The sequence below is a fragment of the Pholcus phalangioides genome, unplaced genomic scaffold (genome assembly GCF_987345545.1).
Source record: "Pholcus phalangioides strain wild (caught in Gottingen) unplaced genomic scaffold, Ppha-v1.0 ptg000003l_1, whole genome shotgun sequence".
NCBI lineage: Eukaryota > Metazoa > Arthropoda > Arachnida > Araneae > Pholcidae > Pholcus > Pholcus phalangioides.
Genome location: NW_028301596.1, coordinates 46385934 through 46413666, shown reverse-complemented (window position 1 = coordinate 46413666; position 27733 = coordinate 46385934). Strand labels below are relative to the sequence as shown.

Below are 27733 nucleotides of genomic sequence, written 5' to 3'. Positions count from 1 at the left end.
CGGATCAGTTTTAGAACGAATTTGGCATTCACCGGTGAGTCTCGAGTGCGTATCAAGTGAAACTCGGTTCAGTTGGCGAGTATTTGGCGTATATTAGCTTGGCGAAAGTAGATCCGACGCTGATTGGATGAAGGGTTTTTGATCTTCTAATGAAGTAGAAAACTCAACGGTTGGATTCTTGTGTTTACGTTTTTCAACAATTTTTTTTTCCATAAGCAAAATATGGTTTTATCATCCCCTTTTTAATGGAAATTCCATTTCATTCCAGCTACGGTTTTCTTTCCTACTTCCGCTATATCTATAATGATGGTTTTTCATTTCGCTACGAAATTGCTAATATTCTCAGATTAGATAAATTATATATCGCACGTACAATCAGCTTATATGCGCTTTTCATTGCTTTGAAGAAGAAAAAAATGTATCAGCACATACAAATTTTATTAATCGTGAATGAAATGAAGGAAAAAAGGACGGTCGCAATTGTGTAAAATTTATATTTTAAAAAATACTAATAAATTTGGAAATTTTTCAAAAAATAATTTTTATCTGAATATTTTTAAAATTATGATTGTTTTGTACCTGAAATTAAATTTTTATATACACATATTAAAATGAAAAAATACAAAATTCAGTGAATTTGATTTCCAAAAAAAATTTTTATGCTAATAGTAATTCTTGTGATGCACATTGAATATTAAATTACTGAACATTAATAGCTATATTTCCTATTAGCCAAATAAGTTAATATCTGAGACTGATTTTTTGTAATTTGTTGAAACTTGTATGATAGTTGCATGCAATCCTTCCTACACACAAGATGTGCCCCCTCTCAATGTATAAAATGCTAAACCCAACAGTTTTCTTTTCAACAAAAAACTGTTCCAACATGTGTACTAGTTTTTTTGATTAGCTTACATAAAAAGTTAGATTCAGTTCAAAACAGTTCATTATATTATTAAATATAAGTTGAAAGGACGTCCTTGAAGCTGAAAGATTCTTAAAAATAAAAAATCTGTAAACAAAGTTTCAAATCTGACAATCAATACAAGCATTAGTGTATGGAAATTTTTTTTTTTTTTTTGTGTAAAATGCATTGCCTTTGAATCATGTTTAACTAAAGGGTAAACTAATAGCCAAGACTAAAAATTAAAAAAAACTTGACATATATTGATAGATTCAACGTCATTATTCATCAACAAAATCATTTTCCATCCCTCTTTTTACTAGCAGGATTGGTAGTTAAATCTGGATTTTTTTAAAATATATACTGTATTTACATGATAATCACAATCTAGTAATTCGTTACTTTCAAAATTTGCACTGTAACTTGAACATAATTAAGGCACAAATTCAAACTACGTAAAAAAAAAAAGCTAACATTTTCCTCACTTAAGAAATAACGACAAATCAATTATCAAAAATAATTTATTCATATTTATATGGAAGTATTTGAGATTGCTAAAAAAAAATAATGGTACGTATAACACACACACAAACATTGTAAATAAATATTGAGATTTTCTTCCATGATTGAGTCAGCTCGTCTTCAGTGGCCACATTTTATCATAGATGTGTTTTTACCCTACTTTTGCTCCCAAATACTTGTTTCATCTGAAAAATTAAAAACATAGTTTTCATGAAAAGAAATTTCCCTAAAGAATGAAGCAAATCATACTCATGTGTTGTGATTTCAAATACAGTGAAATCATACTGCATAATACGAATAAAGCACATGTAATCAGCAATCACGTGGTACTAGTTATGTAATGATAGATTACTTAAATATTATAAATTTCACTCAATCATTGCCCAATGCTGGCATGAACTGCACATAAATAAGGTTCCAAAAAGTAATTTCATGAATTTTTGAATTGGTGTTTTGAGCACGAAAGGTATGATCACGCACTAAAGTCTCAATAAAATGATATTCTGCAAATCAAGAAAAAATATCATTGTAGAGGGATTGCTGTTGTATTAAGATTAGAGATGTAAAATTCTTGAGAATATTGTAACGAAGGACGCTGGAAGGACTACTATTGTAAATAACTTGAGAATATTCTTATTATTCTTAATAAGAATATTCTCCAGTTATTTATAATATAATTATATATAATATCCTAGAGAATATTCTTTGGAAAGACTACTTTTATGAATTACTGGGGAATATTCTTATCAAAAATAATAATTATTCTCAAGTTATTTCTCATATTAATATTCTCATCTCACATCTGTAATCGAGTGGCAGCAGTTTAACATTATACTATAGGAATTTCCAAACAAGACTTTCAAAATATTGATGTAGAGGGATTTATTTTTATATCAAGTATCATTGTAGTGAGGTTTAACTGTAAATAATAAACGAATGAACTGATAATTATACGCAACATACTGATGCACAAATAGAATGAAATGAGCTGATAATTATATGATTTTGGATAATGAGAGTGCATCACAGAAAATATTTTTTGTTGTGCACGTGTTTTCATTTGTGCAAATACTGTGGATTCTGCTTATAAAGGTTTTCTTTTTCAAAAAATTACCATGAAAAATGTAAGCGGGGAAAATGCTTTAAACAGGAAATCTTAATAAAAATTAATTCGAGTACTAAGCAGGAAAATATTATACATGGGAATGTTATAAGCGAGATTGACTGAATATAGAAGGAAAATGTCATGTTTACACACAGCAGCAAAATATCAGCAAAGTATCAAATAAATATATTCCTGCCAAGAGGTAAAAGCTAAAAAAAGGTAATATATTTTGCTTGGCATTAATATAAATATTTTCATATTAGAGACAAAACATTTCATACACAAATCTATATTTTAGAGTGTTGTTGAATATTGTTTTGTTTAGGAATTAAAATGCACTACTGTAATGATCGCTTTTGCCTAGTACATTTTGCGAGTTCTTAATGTACGAGGCTCCTCAAGAGAAAAAAAGGCCCCACAAAAATGAGATCTGGTTGAAATTTTCTACAATTTACCAGGTAGGACCACAGAAAAATTTCTTGTCTCGGGGGGGGGGGCCATCATGCTCTTAAGATGGTCCTGGTTAGGGAAAAAAAATTTTTGTATACAAGTAATACAAAAAAAAAAATTTTTTGTATACACTGTATACAAGTGACTATTCCTGCAATTCAAGAGAGATATTCATGACTTCTTTTCAGACCAATGATACATTATTTTCAGAGAGGAAAAGAGTGTCAAAAGCGTGACACTATACCCTGCCATTTTAACCTTTAGGTCAGGACCGTAAATAAGCTGGGGCAACCGGAGCACTTCCCAAGGGCCGAGAGAATGGGGGCCCTCACAAAAATGTACACTTTATTTTACATAATAATACTTTCAGGGGCCCCCACTCAAGAAAAAAATCTGCATCGAGAGAGCCCACTACCAGTGCTGTCTTAACGGATGGACCTACCCGGGCACGGCCCGGGGGCCTCGAGAGAAGAGAGGCCTCACAAAAATGAGATTTGGTTGAAATTTTCTGTAATTTACCTGGTAGGTCCTCAGAAAAGCCACTTGGCCCGGGGGCCCATGGTGTTCTTAAGACGGCCCTGCCCGCTACGACCCTGTTTCAGGTACCATAAAGACGAATTTGTCATTAATATCAATACATGAGTATATTACTCATATTATTAAATAATCATTATTTGATAATGATCATTTTGTTAGCGAATGAAGTTCAGATTTGAAGGAAATCATAGAAAAGTATCATTACTCACGTTCTTTCGTCACTTGTTGATGGCTTCAAGTAGTAGTTGAAAGCTTTCATTGATCGGGGATAATTACTTAACATATATTTAATACCTAAACGCGGTCACTCATCACCTTATAATTAATAAATTATGCTAAATTCCCTATTTCATTCCGGGTCATCGTAAAAACAATTCAGCGCGACCGCCATTACTATGTCGATGTTTGTGTTTGCAGCGACGATAATGTTCACTGCGCATGCGCTGAAACTCGATCCACCCTGCTCTTCTTCTTCTTCTTCTTCAATTATACAGGGCTTTATGCCTTCGGGCCATCCCCTGTTAGAGAAAGAAACATTCCACAAAAGCATAGAAAATGTTATAAAATATACTAACGAAAGAGCTGTCATCAATCACAGAACACATGGGAATTCCAGCAATTTCCATTCTTCCCTCTTCTTCAGAAGGGTATGAAAAAAAAAAAAAAAAAAACCAGACGAAACAAACGCAGATGGAGATGTTATATGAGATGGAGAAGAAGTCTTCAGGCTTAGGGGACGATGCTAAGCCGCTTTAGAATGATATGATGACATGGAGTCCCTGGATGAGTGTGTGGTAACAAAAATGAAACCAAACAACCAAGACAGAAAAGGACAAAAACCAAACGAGAGAAAGAAAAGGGGGAGAGAAAAAAAATAATAAAAACTCACGAAAAACGTTGACTAAGGGTAACGAACCTCTCAAAGCTACAGATAATGTTCTCAGGTCTGCCTGAACAGAACTCGGACCAACACCTAACTGGTGGAGAAAGAGAATTAAAAGTTGAGAACCGAACCTGGGAGAACCCAATACAAGAAAACAAAAAATGAGATGAAGTTTCAGGAATCTTGCATTGTGGACAGAGAGGGTTAGCCATTTTCCTGATACGATGTAGGTATTCGTTCAAGGGAGCTCTATTGCAAATGAGTTTGTAAAATAAACATTCCAACCTTCTGTTCGAAAACAAAGGGGAGAAGTTCTGGCAGCAGTTATAGAAGAAGCTAAACTCAGGAATAGATAAGAAAAGAGCATTGCGAATATTTTCCTTGAAGTAGCGATAGTAAATCGAACGAATGTCCTCCACATAAAGGCTAGAAGGTAGAAGATCAACAGTAGAAGAAGCTACAGTACGAACATGATTGTCAATGGTTTCATTAATGGTAATGCCCGAATGACTTGGGACCCAAATTAGTGATATGCTGTTAACCAAAGAACTAGTATGAACCAGTTGAGCATACAGGAGATGAGTCACCGTAGATGAATGAATAGAGAAATTGTCGAGAGCCATGATGACTGATTTGGAATCCGTAAATATGAATATTGAAGAATTAGACGATTGAATGAAGGATCTGAGACCCAAAGTAATAGCAAGGGCCTCCGCAGTGAAAACTGAGGAGTCTTTATTAATGAACCAAGACTTGATAACTCTAGTAACCAAACAGAAAGCTCCACAAACCACTTGAGATGATTTAGATGCATCTGTAGCAATTACATGAGCATTCAGCGGCAGAGACTCAATGTACTCTTGGAATATTGCTTGATAAGGGATGGTAGACTTAGTTTTTTGAAAATTAAGACCCTCCGATATGAAATAAATATTTGAGGGTATCCACGGCCAAAAGGAATAAATTGGACGCAACATGGACCTATGGGAAAAACCAATGGTATTATTGAACTGTGATATTTTCCTAGCCAAAGATGGAGAGAGGCGACAAAAACCCGAATCCATATGGTTAGAGTGACCCTGCGTGGGAGAGGCTGTGGCAGAAATACAAGATAACCCAATTCTGAAGAGAATAGAATCCTGAAAGGAGGGTAGGGCGAGAATGGTTCTGAGTTTATCTATGCGAGTTGACGTAGGGAGGCCTAAGATAGATCTCATCGAGGAGTTATAAATGGTGTTTATCTTAGTGAGAGAAGATTTGGCTGCATTGAACCAAGCCACAGCTCCGTAACCAATGGTACCTCCAATGATGCTCATTAGCACAGGTTTGAGGAACTTGCAAGGAATATTTCTTGAGGAGTGAGAGATGGAGCGACAAATGTTTAAAGATAGAGTGCCCTTAGAACGCAGAGATGATAATTGTTTTTTCCAGGTGAGAGTACAATCCAGATGAACACCTAGAACTTTCAAATACGGATCAAACGGAATGGATTCGCCATTAATGCTGAAAGAAGGAAAGTATGGAGGACGTCTCCGTGAAAAAATAGAAAAACGAGATTTGGATAGAGAGATGCACAAACCACTATTTTCAGCCCATCTGAGAATGTTAGGCAGGGTGTTCATCAATCTAGACTCAGCATACTTCCCATCTAACGCATTCATCTGAAGAAAAATATCATCAGCATACATAAAAAAATTAATGTCAGAATTAATATATGAGGTTATATCTAGTGTGAACAGAGTGAAAAGTACAGGGGAGAGGGTGGAACCCTGTAAAAGACCGCAATTGGGAGCAAAAGCACCAGATCTGGAACCCCTCCAATGAATGACATGTTTACGGTTCGAGAGATAATTAAAGAGCCAAGTTAAAAATTTACCATGAAAGCCCAAGCGGGCTAATTTGACAATGAGCAAATCATGTCTCACAGAATCATAAGCAGCTCTCAAATCTAGAGCAATAATGTAGCTAGTATAGCCCCTTTGGAGGGCATATGAAATGGAGAACACCATATCTTTCATGCAAACCTCAGCACCAGTTTTTGGTCGAAAACCATAAAAGTTTTTTGGAAAGAGCTCAAATCGTAATGCAATCCAGGTGATCCTAAAAAGAATGATTCGCTCAAAGATTTTGCTAATAGTGTTTATAAGGGTCAGAGGACGAAAGTTCTTCGGATCATTTGTTGGTTTTCCTGACTTGGGAATAAAAATAATACGTCCTTCTTTAAAAGTCGGCGGCACCAGCGATGAAGACCAAAGGGTATTAAATGCATTCAGAAATTCAATCCCCTTATTTGGAAGGAGTTTATATACCTTCAATGGAACACCATCTGGACCAGGGGTCGTTGAGCGACCAGAAGAAATGGCTCTACGAATTTCCGTGGGAGTGAACGGTGCATCCATCTGAGCCTGGAACTCACGAGGAGGACCATAAAAAGTAACGGTGTGAGATCGGCCAGGTGAAGAGAAATGGTTAAATTTTAAAAGTTGGATCTGTACGAGAGGATCGACATAACTATTATTAGCAATCTTGAAAATATGCCTGGAATCATCCCAAGTTTTCGCCACGATATAACGGTGTCTACGCAAGACAGAAAAAAGAGCTGAGGGCTGCGTAAAAGGATGAAGTTCTTGAGCCAGAGTCTTCAACCGTAGAATGCGAAGGTGGCGACGAAAAACAGAAGCTAATTTTTTATATTTAAACCAGTTGTCCTGAGAGGGCACACGGCGAAATAAGCGGAAAGCCCGTTTTTTTTCGATAAGAGCAATACGCCCTTCTTTATCCAACTTAAGCCAAGGTTGTTTCTTCCGGTACACAGAGTACCTAGCTGAGTTAACAATGGAAACAACATGATTGTAGATATTGTCGAAATCGTTAGTAGCGGGGATGGCAGAGAGACCTGCCATTACCGCTGACCATTTAATGAAACGGAATTCCTGAGATATGAATTGTTTATTCAAAGAGACGGAAATTTTAATTGGCAAATGATCACTATTGAATAAGGATTCACAGGGAGTCCAGATAATATATCTATAAAGACCTGGACTACAGAAACATAAGTCGATATAAGATTGTGAGTCTTTGCTATAAAAGGTGGGGCAAAATGGAGGAACTAGACAAAGGTTATGATTAAGATACCAATTAAATAACATAGTACCTGCAGGAGATACAATATGTCCTCCCCAGTTTGGATGATGACTGTTGGAATCTCCGATTATGATGAAATTCCCAGAGATGTATGAGAAAATATTGTCAATAGCCGCGATATTGAAAACACCTGGAGGACGATAAAAATTAACAACATACATAGAAAAATTATTTAGAAAGACTTGAACAATCATAATTTCAAAAAAGGGGTCGGAAATTTTCCATATCAAAGATGAGGAAAGAGATGAATTCACCGCGGTCACTAAACCACCACCTGGGAGAAGTCGATCATTTCTAAATATCTGAAAACCGGCAAGAAAAAAATGGTCCTTCGGTTCCAGAAAAGTCTCCTGTAAACATAACATATCATAGTTTAAACAAAAATTTCTGATAAAGGATGATTTGGACTTGATGCCTCGGACATTCCATTGAAGAATTCTAAAATTCATATTATTCATAGTTTTTTTTTTTTTGGAAAGGATTAACTAGAAAAATATATTGAACTGAATATAGGGAAAAAGCATCAAATTCACAGAAAAAATAAAAATAAAAAAAACACAAAAAAATAAAAAACACTTATTTTTTGAGAAAGAAAAAGGAAATATCAAGCGAGAAAAACACAATAGGAAAGGGAGGGGGAAAAAAAAAAAAAAAGAAAAAAAAACCAAACCAAACTCGATTTGATCACAACAATAAGAATACTGAACTCTTGTCAGCTCTAAATGAGGTAAAGAAAAACCATTATCAAACTCGATAACAGAGAGAAAGGAAAAAAGATCAAGCGAGGAACAAACTTTAAGCGAGAAGGGGGGAAAAAAAAGGGGGGGGGGAGACAAAAAACGAAATTAAGTGAAAACTAAGTTTTCACATTTGAGGCTGAGTCATTTTTCAGTCTCTTAGCTAATCGTCTTTGTTTAACCCTTTCCGCAGGAGACGTGTAGAAAATATTCGATTCAGGATCTTGAGAAAAGTCACTGTCGTCATTATGCTCAGGGGGCAAAGGTTGATTGAAAATAGCAGTCGAAGGACCAGAAGTGTCCATATTCACATTCGAATTAAGTGACGGTATTATATTCACCTTATGTACAGCTAGGTTAACCGAATTGACTATTTCAGGAATAAGCGCTCTAATAGAGTCATTCAGCGATTCCTGAAGACTTATTTTCAGATCTTTAAGTACAATTTCTTTAATGGCCGATACTTCCGCTTGGACCAGGGAACTGATCTCGGCCTTGAGAGCACTGAAGTCAGATGACATGGAAATGCTGGTCCGAGCAGCATATGAAGAGGAATTCATTTTACATCTTTCTCGAGCGATGTTTATTGGAACATGATGATCGGCTTTATAGTGATATGCTTTTGACTCCAAGACATAAGCAGGGCACTGACGGTCAGAGGCAAGATGAGTGGAAGCCTTACAGTTAATGCAGGAGATAGGGTTTTGGCAGGTTTCGTGGTTATGATTTTGGCCGCATCGTTTGCAGATCTGAGATGATACTCTACAAAACTTTGAGCGGTGAAAGAAGCTCCAGCACCGAAGGCATTGATTAGGACGCTCAATAAATTTACGTGGCCGAAATATCAAGAACCATAACTTTATTTCCGGCGGAATGTTCCTGCCAAGAATCGTAACCAGAACAGTTTGTAAGGGAATTCTTTCTTTTATAAATCTTCGAATACCGATGACCTGTAACCCCTCCGATTGCAGTTCTTCCGCAATTTCCACTACTGCAATATCACACGGAATATTTAGCAAAAATTTGGAGGTAATCGAATCCTTCAAAAGGACCGATTTAACGGGAATGTTCAAAATTTTATCAATCCTATTTATCTCTTTCGCAGTGTGAATATTTTCCGTAGAGATTAACAGCTCACTTGAGCGTGTGAATCGAATCTCTGAGATGTGTTTAGGATCAGTGATTTTAGAGCAGATATCCTTTTTCAGGCACAAAGGCCTGGATCTGGGAATAATTTCTGCACCCGAAAACTTGAAAGTTAGCAAAATACGAGGGGACTCACCAAAACCGTCCAAGATGTCTTCATCAGTTAATGGAGAATTCCAATTATGACTTGTAGACGAGATTTTGTCTGCACTGACCGCTGGCTGTGTATCTATTTGAACAGCCATAGCTGCACATTTGACGGAGTCAAACTAGACCCCGGAAACGGGCAGAGCCCTAACCAAGAGCCTTGATCCTTCACTTCAGGAAATTAAATAAAATTATTCCTTCGGAACAAATAAATAAATAAAACTGTACTTAAAGAGGGAAACACTAGTGAAAAATTAAATAAAGGGTAAGGCACTAACGCAGAGCGAGAGGGGCGTAACACCAACCACCTGTGATCACTCCGCTTAGCTTCCATCCACCCTGCTCAAAGCTGCATTAAGAGTTACTTACAAGCGGCTTTGACCCTGCTGGATCGCCGATATCGGAGGTTCAGTTTCAGGCTCGAAAAGCTGGTCCGTAGATCTCGATTCAGGGGTGGTGAATACCAATTTTGAGGTGAAATGCGGTTTAGAACCTGGATCGCGTTCTGAACCTGGACGGTGAATACGGCCGTATAAGAACTTGCTCTGGTATAAGCCAAACATCGTATATATATAAACTCCATTTTCTTCGGACTTTGTGACAACGAAAGTAACTGGAGGAATGAAACTGAGTAGAAGAAATAAACTGAGTAGAAGTTTTTCTGCTCCCTTGCGCAAAATTAATAGTCACCCCCTCCCCATGGGTCATCTTTATAATTAAGAATAGATGGCAGCACCAATATTGCAAATCACTGAGTGACCATACGTCCCGTATTTCCCGGGACAGTCCCAGTATTTTCTGTTTCTTTGGCCGTCCCGACTTTTTCGCAAAAGTGTCCCGGTTTTTCCCGTATCTCACACGAAGCCTACTTGAATTTTTATTCCTTATTGAAGTCAAAGATTGAAATTATTTTTCAACTCATAAATTATTTTATGATAATTACAACTATATATGGGAATATTAATCTCCCATATTTGCATTGGTAAACTTTTTTTTTCCGTGGAATACATTTTAATCCACTGCAATTTGCAGTAATGCATCATTTCCCGCCATTGTGATTTTTCCGTAATTTCAACAATATTTGGCAACTGTGTTTGGTTTTGGCGATAATTGGCGATGTCCCGTATTTGGAATCCCGGCGTCCCGTATTTCTCTCGAAAAAATATGGTTAGCTTACTTATAGCTCAGTAGTACAAATTAATCAATAAAAAATATTTTTGTCCTCTGCGTTTTCTAAAGTCACTTGTTTTTAACATTTCCTTGTGCAGTCAAGAAACAGTTGAACTTTTAATTCAAACAAGCAGCTCAGTTTATGAGTTTTTATTAATAGGGACCTAAACTGAATAGACTGTTCCCTTGATCATAATTAATAATCACCCATATGAATCGTCTTTATATTTTAGAGTAGATGGCAGCACCAATACTATAAATTAATGGATGGGAACTTTACTTGTCGTCTGCGTTTTTTAAGGTCACTTGTTTTGAACGTTTCCTTGTGTACTCAAGAAACAACTGAACTTATAGTTCAAACATCTAGCTCAGTTTATGAGGATTTTTGTTTATAGGGAGCTAAACTGATAGAAGTTTTTGCTCCCTAGCCCAAAATTGATAATCACCCCATGAGTAGTCTTTATAATTTAGAATAGATGGTAGCACCAATAATATATATGGGGGTGGCCAACACCTGACATGCGGCCCCATGAAGTAATTTTGCGCAGCCCGCGACAAGGTAAAAGTACCGTGAAAAAATTGAATTTGTGATCATTATTTAACCTATCGGTTCCAACAGCAGATTTCTTCATTACCAACTTATTTCTAGTGACGAAATTAATTTAATAACTAATTAATTCAATTAGCAATGGAGCGGCTTATACATCAAAGTTGCACCACTGATGCTATAGCTGTCCATGACCACTATGTTGGCCACCCCTGCCCTATATTAAGGGATTGTGCTATGGTAAATATATTTCATCTCTCAAGGGCCGTCATTTCAACTTTTTCCGGGAGAGGGGGCAAGAAATATATACTATATGTATGTATATATATGCCATTTTTAGTGTATTTTCAAAAATACACTATACACGGGGGGGGGGGGGGCAGCGTTCATTCTTGGTGGAGTTATAATTGAGTATCATCCACACATGGTTGTGCAAATAATTATCGCAATATTTGATAGGGGACTCATCTCTCACCCCATCCCCCTATCCTAACACAATAGTATAATCGCAACATAAACCTTTTCCGGCGGGCTTACCACATGGGCGGGGACAATGCCCCCCCCAGCGTCCAAGGTGGAGTCGACTGATTTAATGCATATATAAGAATTGACATCATGGTGCTTCCCCCAGACTTCTAAGTCTATCTCCGCCTATGGCTTACCATATCTAAGAGAACGTTTTCACGTCATGCAAGACTCCCCCTTTTCGGGCGATAGATACGGCCCTAGAAAATTGGGACAACTTTTCGTTCCCAACTCTTCCAAGTCCCATCACCATCACTAGATGGCGCTCGGCGGTAAATTAACTGCCGCTATGGTAGTCGAGTGGTCAGTGACGGACTCGAGTTGCGGAGAACTAGGTTCGAATCCTACCAGCACCAGTGGTGATCAGCTGAGTTTGTGATTAGTCTGTTTACTGTGGTTCCCAACTTTGAGTAGCGAATGTGAGCCAATGTCATCTCCCTGTTAAAATGTCTCGCCAGAGAGCAACAGGGCTATATAATGGTACAAATCTTCGATCATCACACTTCACTTAGCTCAAGAAATGGATAGCAGCATGACAACACATTACACAGAAACAAACTTCACGTTAGATTTACAACACACATTCCAGCATGTACCAATTCGTTAGACGTTCTGCAGAATATGGACGAGGTGCATGTGTGGTTTAGTAAAAGAACCATTTCCATCTTTACTTCAGAAAATATAAGACAGCTGGCAGCATGATGGCTACAAAGTTGGCATGTTCTTGTAACCCAGCTACTTTGGGAGCCTGTGGCCACCAGGTTGATCTCTAAGGGGAAGCGAATCTGCCCAGGGCGGAAACTTATCTGGCAGCATAATCAGGAAACAAGCACAACTCTACAACATAGATAAGTTAGAGGCCACACATTCCGGCATGTGCTGATTCATCAGAAATTCTGAAGAGGAATGTGTACGAGATGCGTGTATGGTTAAGTAGTAAAATAACAGTCTCTTACAGAACACATCACTCACTTCACTTCTGAGATATAGATGGCAGCACTGAAAAATCATACACAACACTAGAGACGCACTCAACCTGAGTTGTGCTCGGTTTGAAAAAAAGAAAGAATCTTACAGAAACTCAGAGATATAAATTTCCCTTTCCTAAAGATCAATGTATCTCTATATACAGCCAGTTTTCCCATATATATTACATCAACACAAGTAGAATCTTTTTCTACATATACATTGCCATCTGGAGGCCTTTGATGTCATTTGTGAGCTATTAGCAGAATACATATAGAAACGTCCTCTCCACTTGTCAATACAAGATTCATCGAAAGACTAGTTATTTGTGGAGATGAAGATTACAAGGAAGAAAATTCATCACTGCCCCTACGGGGACTCGAACCCCGGTCTCTCGCTTGCCGGACGAGTGCTCTACCATCTAAGCTATGGCAGCAGATAGAATATTTCAACCTTGGAGCGTATATATACGTTGAAAGGCACCGTACATGGACGGCATCAACAATCAACTAATAGCTCGTGAATGACAAAGGCCAACCAGATGGCCATATGCATATAGAAACGTCCTCTCCACTTATGCATATGGCCATCTGGTTGGCCTTTGTCATTCACGAGCTATTAGTTGATTGTTGACGCCGTCCATGTACGGTGCCTTTCAACGTATATATACGCTCCAAGGTTGAAATATTCTATCTGCTGCCATAGCTTAGATGGTAGAGCACTCGTCCAGAAAGCGAGAGACCGGGGTTCGAGTCCCAGTGGGGGCAGTGATGAATTTTCTTCCTTGTAATCTTCATCTCCACAAATAACCAGTCTTTCGATGAATCTGGTATTAGCAGAATGTTGTTGCCATCCATCACATGGAACTATTCAGCATGCATTTCTGCTCCAAAGACAGGAAAATTATGCTTTCATAGCTTAGTGGTAGAGCACTCGTCCAACATACGAGACCATGGTTTGTGTCGTCATGAGAGCAGAGATGAATTTTCCTTTCCTAAACATCAATATCTCTTCATACAGCCAGTTTTTTCTTATGTATTGTCTGTTACTTTGACGTCACAAGGGTGCAAAGCCGAGCGGTAATGGATAAAAAAAAAATTCTTATACTATACATTTGGGCACTCAATTTCCATTTCTCGTCTGAATAAAAAAAAATTTCCAAATGATCTGTTGTTGTCGCCAGTCATGAACAGAGCGGATGTTAGCAATACATATCTGACATTTATTTTGAAAACCAGTTTTGTCATAAAAATATTTTAAAACTACAACCACATGTACACAACATACACATATTTATTCATCTCTAAAAATTTACAATTTTAAATTCATCAGATACAAATAATACAGACTACAAGAACTTCAACATATAACCAATCAAAAATCCAAATAAATGTACATCTAATGCAGAAGTTGACAATGTGCATCAAAACAACAAAACGTCTTTCAATAGATCTCCAAGAAAAGTACAAATGGGAGGGCTAATGATAAAAAGGCATTTCCACAATGCCATCCATACCTGTGAATCCATGTTCAAGAAATACTCCAATGATTAATATGCGTATTAGTATGTGTATACAACAAAACTGTTTGAAAAGTCATACAACTTTGATTTTTCCCCCCTTGCACTAAAACAATAGATTAATCAAATTGATTCTGTTACAAAATGTAGTCCAATTCGTGACGAATAAAAGTATTTCTCGAATCATCTGGAATGCGTGGATATCCACCAACTAGAGCATCTTGACCTCCAATATACAAGGTGTTATAAATCTTCCAGTAGACGTCTCTGACTTTGCGAGCTGGATGGAACAATCCCTGAAATAAAAATATGAAAGGCAATCAAATACAGAATTTTTTTTTTTATATAAACCAACATGTTTTTACAAACTAGTTCACTTGTCCTAAACAAAATATGGCATTTCTTTTTCGACGCCTTTCCCAATTACAAACTAATTACTCAAGTCTGTTTGAGTTCATAAAAATAAGTGTTGACCATATAATGTTAAAAAGCCATGTGTCAGTAATACAGAATCAGGGCAGTCCATTTAGATCACCATTATTTTACCCCTTTTACCCATCGGTTGCTGTACTGGTATGGCATGACTGGTATTTCATTGCCAACTTTCTACAATAAAATTAACTACTTTGTTTCTAGTTTAACAGTCCATCTTTCTGAAGATTTTTTTTTCAATCATGTTTCTATGAATCCACCACATTTATTAGACATTTTTGTTACTTTAAACATTTTTTTAATGAAATTCTAATGTACAGAGATTTATAGAAGCCCTCAATATTTCTCGCCTATTGGTAATTTTCAGCAATAGATTGGGTTGGGAATTTTTTTCGCCTAAACTGGTGATGGCCAGTCTGCTTCACAGACTGTCATGCCATCATTGGCTTGAAGCTTGTCAATAGTGATGAATGTTTAGCTTTGCAATGGGAAGGATGGAGAGTGTCCCCTCCCCCAGGACAATATAATCATAATACAATGAAGGTTCATTAAACAGTGCCTCATAGGCACTGGAACCTAGAGAGCTCAGGCCACACGAGCTCCTCCCCACTCTCTTCCCTCCTGAAGCAACTTTCTGAGATCGGCAAATCTCTTAATTCAGCGATTCTCAACCACTTTTGACTCGCGGAACCCTTTCTCTGGCAGGGTTGTCAAATTTGCTCCCAGGGCTGGGTTTTTTGGGGGGAAAATTGTTTTTGAAGAAAATATGTTGCTTTCAGGTTAAAATTTTATTTTAAGGTTAGTTTATGTATTCCAAAAATTGCTGCATAGTGCAGTGCTTAGAATATGTATATTTTGAAGTATTTTTAAATGATTTTTTTGGGTGCAAAAATGTGATAATTTCTTGGAATCACAAACACCTTTTTTTATGTAAGCATTTAGGTACGAGATTCACATATTAAAATGTTACAAGAAACCGCAAACAGAAAATGTAACCATGAACTTAGATATGCAATATATGTATTATACCTAATATGTAATAAACATATCCAAAGAAATTATTGTTTATTTATAATACATAATAAATTTCCACACACACACACGCGCACGCACGCGCACGCGCACACACACACACACACACACACACACACACACACACACACACACACACACACACACACACACAAATCCTTGAATAAATAAATTGAAGCCTCTGTGAAGAAGTAAACCAATGTATGTAAACTGAATTTTCATTCAAAAATATTTACATGTTTGCATTAAATTTTTATAAGATTATTAATTATTGGGTTATTGTTAATCCAACAAATCTAATGCACTCAAATCATCAATTTCTACCTCCACTCGGAGTCTCAAGAACCTCATATCTACCCACAAGTCCAAGTACCTATCCCACTCTTGACCAAATTACTTAAAAACAAATCCTACCAAATTTTGGAACTTTTTCAGACCTAAATGTGAATGTTGAATCAAAATCTCAAATAAAAACGTCTTCTCTCCTTCAGCTATTGCTACTGAGTTCAATTTGGCTTTCTGCTCAGCTTTTTTTAAAAATATATATATATATATATATCCCACTCCACCACTCATTTGTCGATTCTATCCATAACTCAAATCTGGTCCTTTACACTAAAGAAGGTATTTTAAAGTTACTAAAAAAACTGAAACCCCATTCTGTAGGTCCCGATGACATTCCAAACTCCATTCTCAAAAATTGCACTGAAGAAATCTCTGACTATCTTCTAATCTTATTTAATGTCTCACTGAACACCGCCATCCTCCCCACTGATTGGAAAATCAATAAAATTATTCCCATCAACAAAACTGGTCCCCTCTCCGACACCCTTAACTCAAATCAATATCTATTACTTCATCCTGTTGTAAGATTTTTAAACATGTTATAGCAAAGGAAATCCACGTTTATTTAGACTCCATTAACCTTTTCCCAACCAACATGGCTTCAGACGATCCCTTTCTACTACATCCCAACTGTCCCTTTTCATCCATGACCTTTCCAAAGCTATTGATAACAAGTTACAAACCGATACCTTAAAGTTCCACACAATAGACTCCTCTGTAAACTTTCAAATCTTGGTCTTAATGTACAATTGCTCAAATGCTGATGTGGTGGTCAAGTGGTCATAGTGACGGACTCGCATTGCGGGGACCCGGGTTCGAGCCCCACTGTCGCCACAGTGGTGGTCGGCTGAAGTTGGTTTTCCGTGGTTCCCAACTTCGAGGCGCAAATGCGAGCCGATCTCCCCGTTAAAAAGTCTTGCCACAGAGAGCAGAAGTCCTACAAACAGTACAAATATTCAGTCACTACACATCACTCACTTCACTTCTGAGATATAGATGGCAGCACTGAAAAATCATACACAACACTAGATACGCACTCAGACTGTTAGGTACACACCCTTACAATTCCGGCACAACTCGCTAGGTAGTAAATTGCCTATGGCGATAGACCTGAGTTATGCTCGGTTGGGAAAAAAAAAAATTTGCTCAAGTGGTCAGAAGCTTTCTTAAAAAATCGTAAACAGTTCGTTCATTTTAGAGACCATGATTCACCTTTTGCCACTGTAAATTCAGGCACTCCTCAAGGAGTGGTTCCCTCGTCTTTATTGTTTTTAATATATATAAACGATCTCCCTGAAACCCTCAACTGCACCACTAGATTTTTTGCTAATGACTGTGTAATCTACTGCGCAATTAATCACAAATCTGATCAAGAAACTCTCCAACGTAATCTTATTTCTATCTCAGACTAGTGCTCATTTTGGCATATGCCTATCAACCTATAAAACAGTTTTCGTGAGAGCTACTCGTAAAACTCTTCCCCTCAAATTCTCATACTCAATCAATAACGTAACCATATCCCAAGTTTCTCAATTCAAATATCTGGGAGTCATAACCTCAGCTGATCTCCATTGGAATAATCATATAGATTATGTCTACCAGAAATGTCTCAACAAACTTTTTCCTTTTCCGCAACCTCAAACATTCTACTCGTGACGTCCAACTTCTCTGCTACCAAACTTATATTTCTCCCGTTCTTTCTTATGCAGCTGAGGTCTGAGCACACCTCTAGTAACATTGACAAACTTGAATCTATCCAAAATAAATCCGCCCGCTTTATTCCTGACTGCTGGTCATCTTTCAGTTCAGTTTTAGATCTTAAACTTGAATTTAATCTCCACCCACTCGTTACTCACTGACTTATTTCCCGCTTAACCATGCTTTACAAGATTATTCATGGTCATTTAAATTTTGATACATCCGGTATTCTGACTATCGATACCAATAGACTCGACCACCCAAAAAATTAAAACTTATTTTTGTCTCTATAGATTGTTTTAAATTTAGTTTCTTTCCCAATACCATAGTTGAATGGAACAAGCTTCCCTCTACTATTGTTAATTCCCCCACGATCTCCGATTTCTTGTCAAATGTTTCAAAGTGTATGTGTACAAATCTACCGCATCCTCTTGTATAGGCCTTGGGCAAAAAATATAGTATAAATTAATAGGTTTAATACAAGTACATCAGACTTTCATAACTGAAATATCAAGAAATAAAAATAACATTATCTCATAACAAAAAGAAAATAACTTTGTGGGCTTCTTGAATTGACCATTGGTAATGCAAACACCTTCAAGTGAAACAACAAAAAGTATAGTTTTCTCCAATAATAAGACCTAACCAGAAAATAAGCCTTAGCTTGATTTTTCAAGATACTCATTCACAATTAGACTTAAAATCGTCAGTCAGATGAAGGCATTCTGTTACTATACATGACAGTTTGTCTTTTATAAAATGATATTAATATACAATAATGTTATTGACATTTGTATTTAATGATAATTCACGTTATTCTGTAGTTTTAAGTTCCCAAAAATGGCTAATTTGGACAAGTGGAAAACACCTCCAGAATAACGAATCCCCAGAATGACTGCTATCTTCTCCTCTCAATCAAATCATTTTTTAATTATTACTGTTCTTGTAAAAATATTTCAGAATTTGATTTAATGAAGCAGGGATATTTTTCAACAGTGAGGAATTCAAGAAAAAGAGAAACACGTGACTAGCTCTTGAAAGTGTGGGTTCAATTAAAAAAAATAAACTTAATGGTTCTGGTTACTTAGCTAAAGGTTCTATTTTGACGGATCAGGACACTTTTGAATACATTTTCCGCAGTGTTTGAAAAATTTAGAGGAAAAAAAAATTCAGACACTGCATACAACTCAAGGCTCAGATACAATTATGCAGAAGTGGGTGCGTTTATGTGTGGACAATTATTCCCTTGTTGTATACATAGTTTAACATGCACCAAAAATGTATATTTAGACATAATATAAGATGTACACATAAAGGATGTACATACATGTTTAAATTAAATATGTTGAGGTTGTGGAAATAGGAAATTAAATTTTCCCCATTTTGCCCAAAACACCTGGGTTTTTTACAACCCTGCTTTCTGGTATATTATTTCTATGGTGGAGCCCCATTGGGCTATTTTTTATTTATTCATCGAAGTTACTCTCTCTGATTTTATTTTTATTATTTAAAAATATATATAATCATTTTTTTCTCCAATTTAATTTTTTTTTCTCATTTTTCTCAAATGGCCACAGAGCACTGGTTGAGAACCACTGCCTTAATTCATGAATATTGAAGCTTTGCTGGTGAGGTTTTTTTACGTGAACCAGGAATTGGCTGCACTCTGGACCAGCCGGACCAGCTGTACTCTGCCGTTGTTGGATTTGTGACTTGCCTGCAATTTGTTATCCTCTGTGGTGGTGGTCATAAGGAACACACTGCTGTAATAAACAATTTGGGGACATACTTTTCATTATTTGCTTTTTTTTTTTTACTTGTGTACATCAGCGCCACCTATTGGCTGTTTTTTTTGTTTTTTCCCTATCTTAAAGTGACCTAGCGCTAATCCTGCAAACCATGTTTTATTTCGGTTATTTTTCCGGTTTTTATGAATTTTTAAAGTTTTTATGTGGGCATTTTGCCCACCCTGCATAATTACTACATACATTAATTAATGCTATTCATTAGCTTTTTCATAGAACTCCCGATCGCAATCAATTCTTAATTTAGGGGAAATAACTGTGTCTTAAAAAAAAATGCATCAGACATTGCTCAACTAGAAAACTTCCCAAGATCATGAATCAAAAATAAAAAAGGAAAAAATCTCAAATAAAAAATTTTAAGCATTATTGCTCACCTGCAAAGTGTACTGAAGGATTTTGATGGGACCGAGGGCAACTCTGAGTCCTTCTACTGCTCCCATGAATGCTTGAACAAGATGAGGTGATGTTTCGAATATGTTAGGCCAAACATAATTCAAAAGGTGAACAAGCGCATCTTCACAAGCAAAACCATATACTCCCAGCGACATATGCTGTATCGCAGCACAGGCTGTTTGTCTGTGAACTAGATCTCTGCATAAAAACAAAGTGGAAGAAGGGAATTAAAACACTAAAAAAGCTTAATGAAGTTTATGACATTCCAAATACATGGAACAGTTTTCACATGAGTGCAATCTGGAAATCTTAATACGTTGAATACCAAATCACATAAGATTATTGAAATAGCATTCACTAATCACGATCTTTATCATAGACACAAACTTCTTACAGCTCATTAGTTTTTGAATGAAGTGGCACTTCGGTTAACAAGCTTAATTCGTTTTGCCAACATGCTCATTATCCGAAATCAAACTTTCCCGTAGGAAATCATGGAAACTCGGATAATTCATTCACATAAAAATGACTAATAAAAACAGCATTCATTCAATAGTACAACACAATAATATAATAAATACAATATATATATAATATAAAAAATACAATATATATATATATAATAAATACAATATATATATAATAAATACAATATATATATAATAAATACAATATATATATAATAAATACAATATATATATAATAAATACAATATATATATAATAAATACAATATATATATAATAAATACAATATATATATATAATATAATGTCGAAAATAAACATGCAATATGATGTTTACAAATTAACTTGATCTAAACCAGTGTTTCTCAACCAATGGGCCCTGACATCAGTCAAACCAGGCTGTGTTCACTGTTTAATTTTTACCAATTTATTTCACACTAATCTTGTTTGTGTCCAGGCCTTCTTCTCATAAAAATGAAACCAACCATGCCCTAAGCTTAAAAAGATTGAGAACTACTTTTTTCTTTCAAATCGAGCGCAACTCAGGTCTATCACCATCTATGGGCGATTTACTACCTAGTGGAAGTGCTGGAAGTGTAACTGTGTGTGCCTAACAGTCTGAGTGCGAATGTAGTGTTGTGTTTGATTTTCAGTGCCGCCATCTATATTTCAGAAATGAAGTGAGTGATGTGTTATTATTGAATTACATTTGAACTGTTTTTGTAGGTCGGTGGCAAGACTTTTTAAAGGGGAGATCAGCTCGCATTCGTGCCTTGAAGTTGGGAACCACAATGAATGAACGCCAGGGTCTCTGCCACCGGACTTATCCCGTTGCCAAGATCTCTTCCAGCCCAGCTTCGTGGCAGAGTCTGGAACAGGTTGGGAACCACAGAAAACCAACTTCAGCCGACCACCAATGTGGTGACTATGGGGTTCGAACCCCAGAACCACTGCTCTAAACGATGAGAGAGAGGAGGACTATTGTTTAAGACGACTTAGGGACTTGATTTTTCCTTAAAACTTATTCATTTTGTGTGGCTTTTACAAGGAACCTATCCAATGACACTTGTTTTTGCCTCAATTTCAGGATTTCTAGGAAATGGAGAAATTGCATTGCACTGGGCAGATTCATTGCTAACACTGCTACAACTTCATTTGATTTCGTTTCTATAGCATTTTGCACAGATTCCCACATTTTACACATCTCTCTAATCTCATTTGAAGTGAGCACTTCTCATTTCTCTCTCCTCTTCCTCAGATGAGATCCCATCCACAAGCTCTTGCTGTTACATGCACTGAGGGTCCATCAGTTCGTCTGAACTCCCAGCCAAGCAGAATTTATTTTAGCAAAGCGAAAAATTTTTGCTCGCAATGAGAATAAATCGAATCAAAATTTTTTAAAAATCTTTGCTCGTTAACCGAAGTTCCATTGTAGTTGGAAACTCTGAATTTTTAAAACATGTCAACTAGAAAATAAATCTAGAATCTTGATAGATTCTAGAGTACTTTGTCAATAACTAGAATATAGTGCATTGGAGTGCTTCAAAAAATTTATGAAGAGCTTCAACATATTCCTGTATATAAAAATGGATATACAGTAGGACTTCTTAAATCTGAATGAAAATCCATAATCTGAGCACTTCAACCAAAAAAAAAATCCAACTCATGCCTTTTAAAGGTTTTTTTTCCATCTCAAATTCTGTTCCAGCCTCTCCTAACACTTCAGCCTTTTATTTCTTATTTATATCATTTATACTACTTATTGTTAGTGTCCACTGTGATTTTTGGACTTCTGGGAAACAATGATGGCACCTATGAGTCTCAATGAATTTGATTAGTCTGGAAGTCAGCTTTGATCAAAAGAACTTTTCTTTCATTTATCGACACTGTACAATTAACCTGTGTTTTAGAACTTGCCCAGCATTCTCTGTGATATTATCCAAGTGAACTTTAAGTGAAGCGTGTGAGAAAGTTTAACTTTTGAAACAGCTAGAGCACACACCACCAGTACAAATATTGTGTGGAGAACATGGAATCGAAAAATCTACCATTTATAGGATCTCCAGAAACAAAAAACATTTTTTGGGGTTTTTTTTTTCTGGATCCCAGCAATGAGTAAAATTTTTTCTAAGGTAATTTTTTTTATGGATAACTAGTAATGGTATGTAAATAACAAATAAGGGTTTTAATTAGATTATTTGTTACTACATGCATATATATTGCTTTATAAATTTTTTTTGAAGGAAAATATGAATCAAAGTGCTCAGAGAGGTATATTACTGCTTTAAATATGAAAAATTCAGAGATGAACAAAAGTGGATCTATAATCCGGAATTGCCTAAGTCCAGAGAAGTTTGAATTTGGGAGGTCCTACTGTATTTGAGTTTTGCTTTCAATAAAAATAATTTGGGAAAACCAAATATATGATGCAACATTTTCACAATCAAAACTCTATAGTGCTCATGATATCTCATCTTACCTGTCCATAAGAGCATCTTCCAACAGTGGAGTGACTGCATAAATATAGTCTTTACCCATTTCTCCTATGTACTCAAACAAGAAGGACAATGATTTCAGGACACCATTTTGAACATTCAACTCTGGAACTCTGTATTCATTCATAAGGGCTGGGAGAACCGTGAATGGTGAACATGTCTCAGCGACTATAGCTATAGCTACAGTGGTACATACACGGTTTTGTCTCTCTTGCACCTGAGGGGGGAGAAAAAAAGCATATATAAAAAGTCTACACAATTATAATGTTGATGCATAAAATCTGATAAAAGCCATATGAGAAAGTTATACTCTTACTAGTTTAGCTATATAAAAAGCCTAGTGATACCTTGGCTAACGAATGCCTCGGCTTATGAACTTTTCGGCTAACAAAGGTTTCTTTCGTGATTTTTCTGCCTTGGCTAATGAGCATTTCGTTGATATGGATGCACATGCTGACATAAAACACCCGCATCATGTTTAATTTTCATGTCAATCACAATCAGAATTACTGTCACCTGAGCCAGATTAATTCTTGTTTACCTCAGAATCTTTTTTTAGATGTACCTACACTTCTCTCCCTGAAAGCTTTCAAACCATTTCAGCCCCGTTTACATATGAAATAAAACATCCCAGGAAACAGGGATTTTCACTACAACCCGTTTACATGTAATTTAGTTTATGCCAGTATTTCCCCCCTTCTTTTTGGAAGTTGTCAATGGTCATGTGGGTTGAACGGGTGGTTGGCTCAAGATGGCTGACGAAGGAGCTAACAGCAATTTTCGCGGCACAAAGGATTATGGGAGAGGAGGTCGAAGTCACCCACCATTATTCCGCAACAAAGATGGGACGGAGATCTGTCCCACCTTTTTTCCCCCATGAAGAAAAAAGTTATCATGCAGGTATAATCACCAAAGCTACTCCTAATCTTGCACATGTAAATGGGACTTTCATGCAAAATGAAAGATAAAATAGAAAATACATTAAAAAAAAGACCCTCTGTTTTCTTTCAGTGCAAGACTGAAAATGAAACAACAGTTCAGACATTATAGTAGCTCATCTTTTCTATCTGCATATATCAGACTTAGGAATGACTTGACCAAATCACAAATGGATGGGAACATCTATGAACTACACTGGGTTGTGTTAACACCCCCTTTAGTAGAAAGCTGGTGTGGGTTGTGTATATTGGCGTAAAATAAAAAGATCTGTATCTCACTTCCTGTAAATTCTAATTTATCCAATTTTGAAGCTATTTATTTTAGCCTTCAGTTTGTTTTTTTATTGCGTTCCTTGGTGTTTAAAAAAACTTTTAAAATTTTGGGCAGAATCTGGAATGAATCAAATGATTTTCTATAGAAGCCTATGCAAAATCAAATTTTGGCTAATGAATGCGATTCCAAAACAAGTCATCTTTGTTAGCCAAGGTATATCCTGTATAAATAATTCACACACAACACAGTGGGTACAATATCAATATATTGTCCTTTATTTAAAAAATGTTTCGTTTCCTATACGAGTTATGAAAAAAGACCTAAGAAAAATTAATTTCAAATCTTTAGCGAGTTAGAAAAGTCTGAAATATTAAAACAAACAGTGGTCTTAAATACTGTGTCTGCCACACTTTCTTTTCGGCACTTGGGTAGGACCAATGAATTAATAACTTTGAATGTTAGTCAAAGAAGTAGTAGTTTATGACAATGAATTTGTACACATGTGCCCAACCTCCTCACTAAAAATTACATATGCAACCTTAGCCGATAAAGGGCCACTGGATTAAGTTATTATCATAATTTTCTGTGTGCAAACTTATTTAAACCTTTTAAACCTACAAATGTGAATTTCTGATAGCTGTCTATAACACTAGTGAATGAAAAGGGGAGGGGGACCAACTGGTCACTTGTTTAGAAAAAAAAAATTGATTCTACTTATATAAATCTATATGCCATCCTGGTGTAACATGATTTTTTTTTTCTCAGAATCATTTTAAAATATTTTTTTTTTATTCCAACCTCAAAAAAACCAAAAACTTGCAGATAAGCAGGTTTTCAGTATCTACAATTCAAATCAAGAAATTCATGATTTTTAAATGTATGATCCATGGATTAAAGACACGAAATTACAGTACTCAGAGTTAAATTTCTCATTTATAATGGAAAGGTATTGAATATTAAAGTATTACAAAATTCATATATTAGACACCGGATGGAAGACATGCAGTGTAACAGTTATTATTTCTATACACTCTTACTTCAGCACTATGCAAAAGTTTCTAAGAGTCACAGATATAGTGGCTTATTAGAGAATAAAATGAATTATTTATTATTGTCAATTTATAGGTAGAATCGATACTTTTAAAAAAATGACTTACCCTCAAATTGTTCAACAATGTAGCCAGTACATCGTGAGGACCAATGGCTTTTGCAATGTAACCAAATGTGTTTACAGTAGCTCTTCTGATAGCTTTTTTATGTGCTTTTAATAATTCAAGCAATTCGAAACATATTCTCATCCACTCCCGAGCAGTAACATATTCAGCTCCTCTGTCAGCTATTCTGCCAACCAGATCTATACAATTCTCTTGAACCTTCTCGTGTCTGTAAATGAAAGAAATATATTTCAAATTTGACAACTAGGCATCTTAACACCAAATATCTGATAAAAAGACAGTGAAATCAAGATTCTCTAATGAAACCATACAGTTTATAATATATTACTTGTTATTATAGGAATTTTTTAGTATTTCCTGGTATTTGTCTTATTCGGTGACGATTTTTTGAGTACTTGTTACATTATATTAAATAGTTTACAAACTATCCATATCTAAGATGTGAAGATTGAGACCACCTAGGATTACTGAAAACTCAAATTATCTGGAAAAAAAAAACCCCAATATAAATTGACTTTCACGGGGTGGGGGGGGGGTGCATAGACAGAGAGACTTAAACATTCATACATACTCTTACCTATATTATTTTTCTCTAATTCCAATGCTTAGTTAATTAAAATTAGGGCTGCCAAGACCGGTGATCTCCTTCTTGGCAGGAGTTCTCGTGTCACTGGAGCCTGAGATACAATATTTTTTGCCCTATAAATTTAGTGTATAGAAGCGGGTGAAAAATTCTAGCATGGGGGATCCACCAAAGACAACAACCTAGGGATCAAGACTCCTTAACTCACATTAATTGAAAAAAATCAAACAAGTGAAATAAAGTACGGTTTTGGTAAAAAACAGAAAAAGATTTGAGAAGTTATTTTGAAAAATACCAGCACCTCAAATTTCAGAGACTCAGCTGTATAAATGCGAAAAATTACCTATTCAGGGGTGGGAAGTGACTAAGTCCATTTCGGAGCAGCTTTGGAGCAGCAAAATTCAGGATTTGTATCAGCAAATTCAGGATTTGTATCAGCAAATTCAGGATTTGGAGCAGCAAAATATGGGATTCGGAGCAGATATTTATAAATTGGAACAGTGAAATTAACAAGAATATTTTCGTTAACCCTCAACCCTTTTCAAAATAAAACTGCACTGTCTTTTGTTATCAAACATCTTTTCGTCAGCTTGATTTTTGGTGTTTTAGGCTTTTGACACCTTGTTTGAAAGAGCGGCTATCATAACATTTTTTGCACCCGTCTATTTAAGATGATTTTTGCTTACTGTGGGCACTATTTGCTGCCTTGAACAGCAGCACTTCAAATGAGCTAAAAAAATTTTATAAGTTTTTAATTTTTTTATACTTGGAAAGAAATTGTTGCAAAATGGGAGAGAATTTCGGAACAATCAACTCGATGTTTGACGATTCAGCACTCATTATCTGGTGAGATTGGCGATCTGACACTCGCTATTTGACGAGATTGACGATTTAATGCTCGTTATTTGGCGACATTGACGATTTAACGCTCGTTATTTGGCAAAATTAGCGATTTAACGCTCGTTATTTGGCAAAGTTTCTAAACTAACATTCGTAATTTGGCGGACATGCGCTTTTTACTCCCGGAATGAAAATTTTTTTCACGAAACATCGGGATTTAACACAATGACAATCGACTACAGTAATTTCTGCTGCTTCCAGTGACGACTTTTTTTTTTTTTAACAGAAACACTCGAATTTGCACTTTAAAGATGAAAGGCATTGCAAGAAATCTTCAGTTCCATGATCACAGACATTATCTGGGTTTCGCGATGGAAAGCTCGATCAGGGGACGATAGTTTAAGTATAGTGGAATAAAACACGCTCTTCTCTCTCATAAAGAAACGTTTCGTGGCTAGCAGGAACAAAACTTTTTGGCGTCCTTTCCGAAATTCCAGGCATACTGAAGCAAAATTCGCTATTTGGTGCAAAAAAATGAGAAAATACGCTATTGGAGCAGGATGGCGCAAGATATTAGTTTTGGCGCAGTGCAGCGCAATTGCCGTAGAGTTCCCACCCCTGCCTATTACTAACAATTTCATATGGTCTGAGCAAACATCAATACACAATGCATGCATATTTACATATTAGGCACAAAAAAGACCTGTTATATAAAACAAGTCCATTATTTGAATGCCTTCTTACTTTAGCACTATGCGAACGTTGGAACCAATTGAAGATTACAACGACTCATTAGTGCATAATTTATAGACGTGTCCATACATAGTACATATTGTCACCTTAAAATTAGAACCTTGTACGTCAATTTTTTTCGAAAAGGACTTGTTTCTGACTTGTTTGAAAAGTTTTAGATTAGGAACATCACTTACTAAAGCTTTTGAAAAATAAAATCGGCA

General features: G+C 36.1%; 1 protein-coding gene and 1 long non-coding RNA gene across 3 annotated transcripts in view; both read right to left on the bottom strand.

Moving 5' to 3' along the window:
• Positions 1-1411: 1411 nt before the first annotated feature.
• Positions 1412-3971, bottom strand: LOC149088707 (uncharacterized). Its single transcript, XR_016195034.1, has 2 exons — positions 3728-3971; positions 1412-1611 (listed from the first exon to the last, which is right to left on the bottom strand). It is a non-coding gene; the product is annotated as an uncharacterized LOC149088707 (long non-coding RNA).
• A 10087-nt stretch (positions 3972-14058) lies between these two features.
• The window catches only part of Sf3b1 (splicing factor 3b subunit 1), a 40524-nt gene continuing 26849 nt past the window's right edge, over positions 14059-27733 (bottom strand). For both annotated transcript variants that reach the window (XM_089249162.1, XM_089249170.1), the window contains 4 exons: positions 25337-25562; positions 22952-23184; positions 19989-20205; positions 14059-14598 (listed from right to left, as the gene is read on the bottom strand). In XM_089249162.1, coding sequence (XP_089105288.1) covers positions 14440-14598; positions 19989-20205; positions 22952-23184; positions 25337-25562 — 835 coding nt within the window. In that variant the 3' untranslated portion in view covers positions 14059-14439. The remainder of the gene's footprint in view (positions 14599-19988; positions 20206-22951; positions 23185-25336; positions 25563-27733) is intronic.